The sequence below is a fragment of the Melanotaenia boesemani genome, chromosome 5, assembly GCF_017639745.1.
Source record: "Melanotaenia boesemani isolate fMelBoe1 chromosome 5, fMelBoe1.pri, whole genome shotgun sequence".
In the NCBI taxonomy this organism is placed as follows: domain Eukaryota; kingdom Metazoa; phylum Chordata; class Actinopteri; order Atheriniformes; family Melanotaeniidae; genus Melanotaenia; species Melanotaenia boesemani.
The window spans coordinates 29,030,171-29,042,305 of record NC_055686.1 but is presented as its reverse complement, the minus strand read 5'-3'; the positions used below and the strand labels follow the sequence as shown (position 1 = coordinate 29,042,305).

Below are 12,135 nucleotides of genomic sequence, written 5' to 3'. Positions count from 1 at the left end.
GATAATACATGGTTAAACCAATGATATGAGTTAGCAAAGAAATTGTCTGGTATTTGCTTTCTCAGTTAAAAACGTATCAGTGGTGGAGCAAGTTATTGATCCATCATTTGTTCATTGTACTTTCACAGATTTCTCCATATTTTGCTGGCAGTGCAGTTTGGGAACCATGGACATGTCAAAGTAGGGCTGGGCGATTAATTGATAAATCGAATTTTCCATTTCTAGCGATTTATTTTTATGAAAATCTGGATTTTTTTCCATAGTTAGCAGCAGACTTAGCCCTCCCTCCACACCAGAATGTTGTTTGTCTGACTGATTTTCAGTGAAGGGACCCTTCACTCACGCCTGGGATTTAGCTGTGCGTATAACTGCAGTAAGAAATGCCAACTTTAGCCCACAAACTCTCATTAAGAGACAACCTTCATCAGGGGAATTATTTCTGCAGTGGATCCTGTATGATAAGGATCCAGATGGAAAGAGATCACAGATGCAGTTGTGTTGCATATTTCTATGTAAGATATGAAGTCATTTATATGGTGGAAAAATTATGACAAATAAATGTTTTTAATAAGTTTATGTATTGTAAAAGAAAAGAAAAAAAATCTATTAAAATCGGAAATCGGATTTGGTTATAAAAAATCTGAGATTTTATTTTTAGGCCATATTGCCCAGCCCTATGTCAAAGCTTTCAAAGTCGATTAGTCGATTGGTTGTGACGTCATCAATAAGGACATACTGGAATCTCCCCAGCTGTGAGAGTGGATGATGAGAAGCAACTTTGGGGAATGAAAGAGCACAGATCTGATGTAAACATATTTAAAGATGAGATTGAGCAGAATCACGGCCATAAGCATCTTTTAGCTCTGAAACAGCATTTAATTAAAAACGTACGTTTATTCGTCATGCCCTGACGGGATAGCAGGTACCAGTGGTTTATTGTGCATTCCAGCTGTCCAGCTCCAGTTTTCCAAACTGAGAACTCGCACGAACTCGAGAACCCGGAGATTCCAGATTTAAAGATGGCTGCCTCCTGCACTCCACTCATCTTTATTAAATTTCTTTCTAAACGTTTTGGTGTGAACAGCAGTGAGTATCAATAATTACGGTTCTAAGACGGGCTTGCCTGTCAAAAGTCGTTTCAGTAGGTTGAAAACTACCGGCCGGTCTCATTGCTTCCATTCATGTCTAAATTACTAGAGCGTGCCGTCTTCAGTCAGGTCTCACAGTTCCTCCAAGACAACAACCTCTTTGATCCATATCAATCTGGATATAGGCAAGGTCACTCTACTGAAACTGCTCTCCTGTCAGTTACTGATTCCCTACGGCTTGCCAGATCCACTGGTCAATCCTCAGTCCTTATACTGCTGGACCTGTCGGCTGCCTTTGACACGGTCAACCATCATATACTGTTCTCCAAACTCTTGGAGCTTGGCATCTCAGGATCTGTCCTCTCGTGGTTTACGTCCTACCTCACAGGGAGATCATTCAAAGTATCTTGGCGAGGGGGCGTGTCCAGATCACATGGGCTGACGACAGGGGTGCCTCAGGGCTCGGCCCTCTTCTCTTTTCACTATACACCTCCACACTCGATGCAGTCATTAGCTCTCATGGTTTCTCCTACCACTGCTACGCAGATGACACTCAGCTTTTCCTTTCTTTCCCACCTGACAACACAACGGTCTCAATGAGAATATCAACATGCCTTGCTGATATCTCCGCATGGATGAAGGATCGCCACCTTCAGCTAAATCTGTCCAAGACTGAGCTTATTGTCTTTCCAGCCAGTCCTTCTTTACCGCCACAGATAAGTGTGCAGCTTGACTTAATCACACTAGTGCCTACATCTTCTACCAGGAATCTTGGTGTCATGGTAGACAACCAGCTGACCTTTAAGGACCATGTTGCCTCGGTTTCCCGGTCTTGCCGATTTGCTCTCTACAACATCAGGAGGATCAGACCCTACCTGACTGAACACACGACCCAGCTCCTGGTCCAGGCTCTGGTCATTTCACGCATTGACTACTGCAACTCCTTACTGGCTGGCCTGTCTGCATGCTCAGTTAAACCTCTGCAGATGATCCAGAATGCAGCAGCACGTCTGGTCTTCAACCAGCCCAAAAGAGCTCATGTCACTCCGCTGCTAATTGCTCTTCACTGGCTTCCAGTTGCAGCACGCATCAAATTCAAAGCTCTGCTTCTGGCTTACAAAAGAATAACCCAAACGGCTCCGGTCTACCTTCACTCCTTAATCCAGAGCTACACTCCCTCTTCACAGTTACGCTCTATCAGTGAAAGACGCCTAGTGCTCCCACCACAACGTGGCGCAAAATCAGTAGCTGGACTCTTCTCCTCTGTGGTTCCCCGGTGGTGGAACGATCTACCAAACTCTGTCCGATCCACAGAGTCCGTATCCACTTTTAAGACCAAGCTAAAGACTCAGTTGTTTAAGGAGCATTTCCACATTTAGCTTAACTAAATGAGTTAGAAAGATTTGTCCAGCTTTTTGGCTCAACCAAGTACTGAAGAAGCTGTGTGCACTTATGCCCAAGATGATATTGTGTGATGAAATCATGCACTTATGACCAAGTTGATATTGTGTGATGAAATCGTGATCTTGTATTTAAATAAAATGACAAAAAAAAAAAAAAAAAAAAAAAAAATTATATGCATTGCACTAGCACTACATGACAGCTATGAGGCCAGATCAGTCTCAATAAGAATGAACTCACGCCAGGTGTTTCACAAATGCACACGCTCTGGTTTGCATTCGTATTTCAGAATCGGAAATGCACACGCTCTGGTTTGCATTCGTATTTCAGAATCGGAAATGCACACAATCTGGTTTGCATTCGTATTTCAGAATCGGAAATGCACACAATCTGTTTCACAAATGCACACGCTGTGGTTCACAAATATAATTTTGAGGCACACTTGTAAGATTATACGAATTGCTGAACGTGCATTTACGAACTGCTTCTCATTTGTGAACATCTCTGCATTCGTGAGAGAATTCTCTGCGGTGGATTTTGAGACTCCCCTGACGTCGCAGTGTAACGAATCTCACCATTGGTTGACTAATCTGTCAATCAAATTTCCGAGTGTGATTGACAGATTCATCAGTCAATCAGTTAATTCGATAACATTACATGATCTACAACGAGGGAATGTAAGATAAATGCGTTACTTACAGGTTGTGATTGTTGCGTCTCCTCCATGTCTGCCCGCTAGTTGGACTTTAACTACCATGCTCAAATAGCAGTATTAGCTCTGCGACAGGTCTAAAAGTGTGGAGAAAATGTAAGGAGCAGTATGATTGGCTGAATGCAAACACACCTGATTGACTGATGAATCTGTCAATCACACTCGGAAATTTGATTGACAGATTAGTCAACCAATGGTGAGATTCGTTACACTGCGGCGTCAGGGGAGTCTCAAAATCCACCGCAGAGAATTCTCTCACGAATGCAGAGATGTTCACAAATGAGAAGCAGTTCGTAAATGCACGTTCAGCAATTCGTATAATCTTACAAGTGTGCCTCAAAATTATATTTGTGAACCACAGCGTGTGCATTTGTGAAACAGATTGTGTGCATTTCCGATTCTGAAATACAAATGCAAACCAGAGCGTGTGCATTTGTGAAACAGATTGTGTGCATTTCCGATTCTGAAATACGAATGCAAACCAGAGCGTGTGCATTTCCGATTCTGAAATACGAATGCAAACCAGAGCGTGTGCATTTGTGAAACACCTGGCGTGAGTTCATTCTTATTGAGACTGATCTGGCCTCATAGACAGCACCTGGGTCCAACTGGACTCAAAAGCAGTCTGACTATCACTTAATTATGACGTCCCATCTTGTTTGAATTCATGCTTGTGTTGTTCTTACTCTTAAATGTAAGTTGCTTTGGATAAAAGCGTCTGCTAAATGACTGTAGAATAGAATAGTATTTGGTTTTATTGATCATTATCTTCTAGTTTTATACGACATAAACAAACTGGCACGTTTTGGAGGCATCCATCATTTTCAAGTTGGTGCAACGGGAACTACCTGTTGATGACGTCACCTACTCTCAACCACTCAGAATTACGAGGCAACTTGCGGGCACCATTTAGCTACCCGTTGGTAAAGTTAACTTTGCTGGACACCACATGGCAGACCATCCTCCTGCTCCTACCATGCTGGAAAAAGGGAAAAAATGACGACATTCTGAGATCTGTGGGGGTGGTGAGGAGGAGATGCATCGTTCAGGGACTTAAGAAAAACTGTTGGAAATGAAAGCATCATGCCAGCTTTGGGCTGGTTATCAAAGGGTTATTTATAAAGCACTTTTCGTGCAGTTGCTTTACAGAAATAAGAGAAACAGAAAAAGTCTAAATATAATGAGTTAGTAACCCCTGGAGACAAAATGTTTCCTGTCACATCTCAGTTGGTGCATTTCTGCTTTCCTAAACAAGCCACTGCACCTCCCCTTCCAGGCCAGCCCGGAAAAGTGAACAAGCTGCCAGATTTTCAGCACGTTTTCAAGCGGCTCTTGTTTACGTGCCATGAACAGCTGGGCTGCATCAGTGCTGGTTTAAAGAGCTCTGTCATGCTGACTGGTAACTAACCACAAATTAAGCTGCCTGAGCTGGAAATGAAACCACCGCGTAGCACTGAAGCCAAGCCTCGTTTCAGTTCTGGTGATGGGCATAAAATAACCAGCCTGTCATATAACGCTGCATTAACAGAGTAAATACCCCGGCACCCTCACACGTCTCTAATTTTCCCCATGAGGCAGAGCGAGAAGCAGCCAGGGACCAAACAGCAAATTAAAGCCAGTTTCGGTCTTTCCTGAGGTGTTAATTACAGACGTTTGGCCTCTGGAGCTGTGCAGCTTTATGCTAAGTGTGTGAGAGTGTGTGTTGCACAGCTAGAAGCATCAGTTCTTTTCTCTAAAGTTCAGATTTCCTTCCTTACAATATTTCCTTAACGTGTGTTCCACGTTATAGTAATACCTTTCCTTTCTACACAAAAACTTTAAATGTCAGGCTGAAAAACAGACCAAGCCCGTCGTGCAACCCCTCTGCTTCTGGACAGGGGCGGGGCCTCTCAATGGGGAGGGGCTTCCAGCAGCACAAGCTGCTCATTGAGAAGAAGTAAACGATATGTTCTTTCACATCAGTCTCCAAAAGTTTCCAATATGACCAGAAAATGTCACTAGAGGGTCTGAAAACTTGCTAAGTATAGCACCAAGTTGCTAAACAGTGGGTCCTCCAGGTAGCTGCTGCAGGGTGGGGCTGTCAGCTGCAGCGCCTGCTGTAAATGTGCAGAGACAGCCGGTCCTCCCTGTGAACCAGCAGAGTCTGCTCATTAGTTTCTCACTGGAAACTACATTTTAGTATTAATTAGCATCTGATGATGTAATGTCTACACAACTAAATGTGATTGGCTGATTAGATATTTGTTGTTAAAAGCCAACAAAGAAAAGGATTCATCTCTCCTCACTACAGACCTTCGAACATGGAACATCAACTCTGATGAAGCATCATCAGATGGACAACAATCAGTACTTGGATATTAGTTATTGTTATAGTTATAGTTATTGGATGTTTTGCTTTTGTTTTAGTTGTTAATTTATTATTTGTTACCGTATAATGTGTTTTGCTGGTTTTCCTGTCTCCGTTGTTTCTGGCCTCTTGGCCGGGTCGTCAGTGTGAATGAGAACAGGTGTCAGCTGACTCACCTGGTCATAAATAAAGCTACTAGCACAGAAAACTAACTCACCGATGTTGGGGTGTTTGAGCAGACGGCAGATCCGGGCCTCCCGCTCCAGCTTCTGGTGATCTGTGGAGACAGCACATGTCAGATATTTCTACAGATTTTCCAGGTTTCCTCCTGCTGAGAACAAATGAGCTGCAGAATATCTGCCACATCTCCTGCTCATTTAAACAGTTTAAACAGGATACTCCCCATTTTCTCCTCGTCTAAGGAACACTGGATTGTTTTAAAGGATGCCCGAGGGGAAAAATGATGGTCTCATGTTAGTAACAGCAGAACAAGCAATTCGTAAAAATGAAAATATATCTGCACAGTTCCTCTAAAAGGCTGCACGGAGAGACGCAACACTGAATGTCTAATTAAACCTTTTCAAGCCACCTATATTCAGATAAAACATCGTGAATCGCGACTGAAGCAATGGCTTCCTTTTCACCATAGATCTCCATCTGCGTGGATGGCTGCAGAAACATGACTCAGCGTTTTCAGCAGATCGAAGCTGCGATCAACTCCTCCTCTCAGGTAATGCCTGCACTCATCAGAAGAGCACACCTATGGCATCACATCTCAGTCAAATACCATGAGGAGCGTATTTATCAGTTCAACAGAGCGTTTCTTAATCGAGAGAGCGCTTTGCTCTGATTGCAGGAGTTTTAATTACTCGCGGGTATGACCCCCCACATCCCTGGTGCTGGACTCTGACCCTCTTCGTCCCTGGTGCTGGACTGACCCCCTTCATTCCTGGTGCTGGATTCTGACCCCCTTCGTCCCTCGTGCTGGACTCTGACTCTCTTCGACCCTGGTGCTAGACTCTGACCCTCTTCGTCCCTGGTGCTAGACTCTGACCCCCTTCATTCCTGGTGCTGGACTCTGAGTCTGATTTTATTTGAAGCACTCTGGACAGCTAAGTTCAGAGTGAGCCTTGAACGCCTCACGGATGCCCACAGGTTAGCTTCTGGGCTAAAATCTGTATGGCTGCTACCGCATCTGCACTGCTGAACAACAGCTGTGACCTTCTGTGGAACCTTGCAAGAACATTTTCAACCCACTCTGCCATAATTGTAGCTGTGTGTCTCTTCTAGAGGCATGCTTGTCAGGCTGAGACTCCATTTTCCAAACTTCCCCAACAGAGTGGCATCTCGCGCTTGTCCATCTGCTGGCAGAGCAACGCTTTCAGGACGGTTTTTAACTTTGATTTGCTTTCCTCACATTTTTTCCATCTTTTGGTGAAGAAGGACCTGGAAGGAAGCTGACATTTTAAATTGAAAGATCATTTTGTGGAATCCATTTTCCAGCATGGACAGTCTGTGAACATGGTGAAGTCCTCTGTACGAAACCAAGTCTGACTGTGCTTCACCAAAAAGGATCAAATTCATTCTAAGACCTAAAACATCAAATCTACAACACAGTGGATGCTTCCTGTTGAGATGCTACGACATCAAGGACGTACTACACGCTAATTTACTTTTACCATAAACACACTTTAGCTTGTAATGGTCCCAGAGGTTTGGCAGTTTTTGTCGTTTCTGCCGGTACATTCTTTACGTTACTCAATGTTTTCATTTCTATCAGCCATCCTTCAGCATTTTAGCTACGCTAGAAACTGAAGCTACACTAGAAGCTGAAGCTACACTGATGAAGATCATTTGCCTCCAGTAAGTTTAGTTATCGAATGATTCAAATTATTTGAGTCATCATTTTAACCCTAATTATTACTGTTATTGTTATTATTATTGCTATAATAACAGATCGATCCACATCTATAGGAATGAAAAGTATTGATCCAAACTAAAATCATTGATCCAGGAATCACCTGTCAGACGTTCTTTATGTTGAATTATTTGTATTTTCTAAATGTCTGATGATAATCGGATGATAAACAAGAGGAAGCAAAGCTGTGATAAAGTTCCACACCTGATAAAGATATGGAAGTTAAACCATCTGTGACGTGCTGTCAGTGATCTTAAATGAAAGGGAGTGGTGGCAGAATTTGTCAGATTTTTACTCTCTACTTTCTCTGCAGATGTGGGGCACCAGAGAAGAAGCTGAGGAAGCAGCTGCAGGACGGTCTGCAGGGCGGTTTGCAGCTGCTTCCTCTGCTTTGGCAGCATGTCATCAACATGCTGCTGATTACAGCAGGCCAGAGGCAATGATGCTGCTGCTGCAGCGCTCTGAGGTGCCTCTGCAGGGTTTGCTGCTTCACACCAGATGAAATTAACTGAGTTTTCTTTAGATTGAAAGGAAGGAATGGCAGCATGAGGTATTTACAAATGAGCAGAGCAGATGATTGATTGTCCAGGAGAAACCAGGAAAACCGAGCCGGTTCGGCTGCTGAGGCATGGATACCGAGTCATCAGGGTCGATTCCAATTCAGATGATGAAAAAAAGCTTTGAGGATGTTGAATTAATGGAGAACAAGTTCCCACAAAGACAGCTGAATATTTCATGAGTGGTTTTTATTCATCCTGGCAGATCAAAGGTGGCTCCAACACACACACATAAAACACTCTGGTTTGTCCTTTCAGACCTAAAACCACTTCTTTTCCCATTTAACAAACCAAAACCAGGCCATGGTTTCCATCTCTGAGACGTCACATGACCCGAAAGGTATTCCCTATTCCTATTTTAGATTTTATGTCCAGACCCGTGTTGAACCCATTTAATCCTCATGAGGAACGCCGAATATCCAACTTTCACATCAGCGTTAGGGAAATGTGTGAGAGCAGGGATGGAAAACCACTGTCCTCCAGGGACACAGTCTTCCAGGTCTGGACCTGATGCAGCTCCAAGTTTTACTCTGGTGGAAACACAAGTTGTCCTGCATTAGCCAATAGATGAACCAGTTTTCTTCTTCATTGGTTGTCTCCACAAATATGAGTTCCACGTTTCCACCCAGAAAGTAGTCGTAATCCCAGTAGTCGATTCCCGTTACTAATAGCAAGTTTTCTTTTTCTTCTTCTCCAGTAATTCTTGATGCAGCGCCCCCTCTGGCGAGGAGGGTAATATGTTATGTTTGTGAAAGTATAGCAAGCTGGATGTGTAATGTGAGGTTTACGGTTGTGTGATGCGGCCTGGATTTGGACTCATTACTTTTAGTATTAGCTGACTGAAGTTTAATAAAATAGGTCTTACAGTGACACCAGCACCTGTAGTTTTATTTCGATCCTTTAAAGTCTACTTCCTGCTGCTACGACAAATCATTTTATGCTCTCATAAGTTAAAATCCTTCACCTTTAAGTGTGATGCTCAGGCTTGTTGACAGAATATTTTGCTCCTTTCTCCAGAAAACACATCAGCATTAAAATTTCACCCAGTTGCTCTATTTTTGCTCTGAGTTGTTTAACAGCAGCCAAAGCTCCCAGACCACGCCGCAGGGACACAACAGACATCCCATCAACTCCTGCTCATCTCTAATTCATGAGTCCAGGTCCTCGGTGTGATCCGATCTGGAACTGGCCCATTTAGAAAACCCAGATGAGCTCAGAACGTCATCATCGTGGGAAACCAGGGCAGCAGCTATTTTCAATGCTGATCAAATGATCTGCCTCCAGAACTGTGAAGCAGCACATCTGGCTTCTCATCAGAGGCCTGAAGGTTCGGTCATGTACAGCAATCCCTCAACATGCAGCTACTCTGTTCTGCTGGAAATGAGACTAATTCACATCGTTCTTTGCAGCCAGGATGAAAAGATCTGTCATTTCTTCACCATTTCCACCTGCTGCTGTTAAATTAACAGGTGAGTAATGGAGTTTGGTGCCCAGAGACTGAAACATGGAGCACATTAACACCCCTGGTACACCACCCAGTTTTTTCCTGTCCCTCCAGCAACACTCTCCTTCAATTTCCTGGATTTCACCTTTAACAGCCAACAGGGGAAGACGAGCGTCAGCGGGAAGGACAGAAGAGTGAAAACAGGAAAGAAACGAAGAGAAGGTGAGAAATGTTTGGGCTGAGAGGATGAACGGACTTCTGCATAATTATGTAATAAAATGCGAAAAAAATATCTCAGAGGATGAATAAAGTTTTTTTCATTATATATTTACTTATTTATGGTCTAATTGACAATTCTCATGACAGCATAACAGAGTATTCTTAGCCAGTCTCCTCCAATTTTGGTCATATTTTGGGTATGAAGCAGTTTCCCACCCAGCAGTAAACTTTATATCCCGCTGTGATCAAACAGTGTGTTCAGTCAGAGGCTTCTTCAGCTCCTCTACAATACCGGTACAGACCCCTAACCTGTAAACATAACGACGTCTTATAATAACTAATAACAGCATCTAACTAACGGATTTCTTTCCCTGGTAAGGAACCAGAGCTGCATGGAGGCGAGCTTCATTCAAACTGTTTTAAAAAGCCGGATGAGCAGACAGCAGAAGCCAGCTTTCCACCGGCAGACCATCATCAGTGTGCAGCCTCGCAGAGGGATGCTCAGCCCGTCTTTCAGCTCCACAGCTGTCAATCATCCTCAGCCGCCATTACTCACAGCAGACACGCAGCAGCAGGTACTCTACCTCCCTCCTCCTCGGCTGACCACAGTGAAGCAGGATGCTGGTGTCGAGCTGCTGCTTCACAACTAGAATCACCATCAGAGTGAACATTTTATCATGTGATCTTCCATGTTGTAGACGAAAAGAAAAGAAGCAAGAAGTGGAGTTTGTTTTCTTCCGGAATACATAAATACGTCACGTCCACCCATCCAATCAGAACCCTTCCCATCCCCCAGATCTAAAGCCAAATTAAATAAAGGCAATTAAATGTGTTTTCCATGTAAACCTCAACTCAGAATGACTATTTCCATGGAAACGCGAAGGGAAATACTTTAATTCCGAATGACTGAATTCCAAATAAGTAATTCCAGAATAAAGACATCATGTAACCATAGCAACTGTTGCTTTTACTGTGTGGGAGCTCCAAACTGACAGCACTTCAGTGAAGCGAGAGGCTTCATCAGTGGACACAGATCCTGCAGCAAGCTAAGCTTCATGGTCCAATGTATGCCACTGCAGGGACCATTTCCACCGCTCGCTTAGCAGTGGGAGGTGATGCAGGGCAGCATGTGGCAATGACAGAGAACCAACCAGCCAGGCTGCTTCCTGCCATCAGCACCAGCCAGATGTTCAGACACCTTCATAAACGGTCGCTGCAACATCCATGAGATGATCTGAGCTTTGTGACATGGTGCATTATTCTGCTGGAAGTAGCACCAGAAGATGCTACACTGTGGTCATAAAGGGATGGACATGGTCAGCAACAATACTCAGGTAGGCTGTGCTGGTTAAACCAGGCCATGTTGGTACTAAGGGGAACAAAGTGGGCCAAGAAGATGGATGGATCCATGTTTTCATGATGTTTCCAGCAGATTCTGAGCCTAGCATCTGAATGTGGAGCTGAAATGGAGACTCATCAGACCAGCAACATTTCTCCATCTTCTATTGTCCAGTGTTGGTGAGTGTGTGTGAATTGTAGCCTCAGTTTCCTGTTCTTAGCTGACAGGAGGCACCCGGTGTGGTCTTCTGCTGCATCCTGGTCCAGACAACTGCTGCTCGCTGGATATTTTCTCTTCTTCAGACCATTCTCTGGAAACCCTAGAGATGGTTGTGGGTGGAAATCCCAGTAAATACTCAGACCAACAACCATGCCATGTTCAGAGTCTCTTAAATCCCCTTTCTTCCTCATTCTGATGAAGTTTGAACTTCAGCAAGTCGTCTTCACCACGTCTACATGACTACATGCTGCTGTGTGATTGGCAAAATACAATCACAATGATATTCATCACTGCACCGTCGACCTCTTGGGTGATGATTATTTTCCTCCTGTGAAATAAGCAGTGAGTGAATGAAGTGCGTGTTTCAGTAGGAACTGCTCAGACTAAGCTTTAAACAGAGCGGGTCTGACTGAAACCAGGTGGCAAACTGTTTTCACAGCTCTGCAGTCAGCTGCTGCACTGCACCAGCTTCACACATTTCTGCATGCGGGTGGTCTAAAACACAATCATGGCAGAGCAGAAGTAATGATTTGGCTAAAAGCACCCCCACTGTTCTAACTGCATCCTGCTCATGTGGTTTTACTTGAGTTCTCACTGCATGGCCAACGCTGCTGCTCCCATCACGACATGGTTAAATCTGCTACAAGCTGTTACAACCTGTAATGCAGTTTTCATCCAGTTTGGATGGTCGCACCTCTGTGTGTCATTTTAGTGGTGAGTAGAGGCAGAAGAAGCTACCATCAGCTGAAACCATGAGCCATCCACAGACGTCGAAGCTCGTCATCATGTAAATCCACGATGACAAGAGGACTGCTGTCCAGTCAGCCCACCCATTACTAGCATTAATAACCGTCACTGATCACGCTGATAAAGGGACAGGAGTTAAACCAT

General features: G+C 44.0%; 1 protein-coding gene across 12 annotated transcripts in view; it reads right to left on the bottom strand.

Moving 5' to 3' along the window:
• Positions 1–12,135, bottom strand: part of camk2d1 (calcium/calmodulin-dependent protein kinase (CaM kinase) II delta 1) — an 85,314-nt gene that overhangs the window by 49,573 nt on the left and 23,606 nt on the right. For all 12 annotated transcript variants that reach the window (XM_041984540.1, XM_041984544.1, XM_041984548.1 and 9 more), the window contains exon 3: positions 5,766–5,825. In XM_041984540.1, the coding sequence (XP_041840474.1) occupies positions 5,766–5,825 (60 nt within the window). The remainder of the gene's footprint in view (positions 1–5,765; positions 5,826–12,135) is intronic.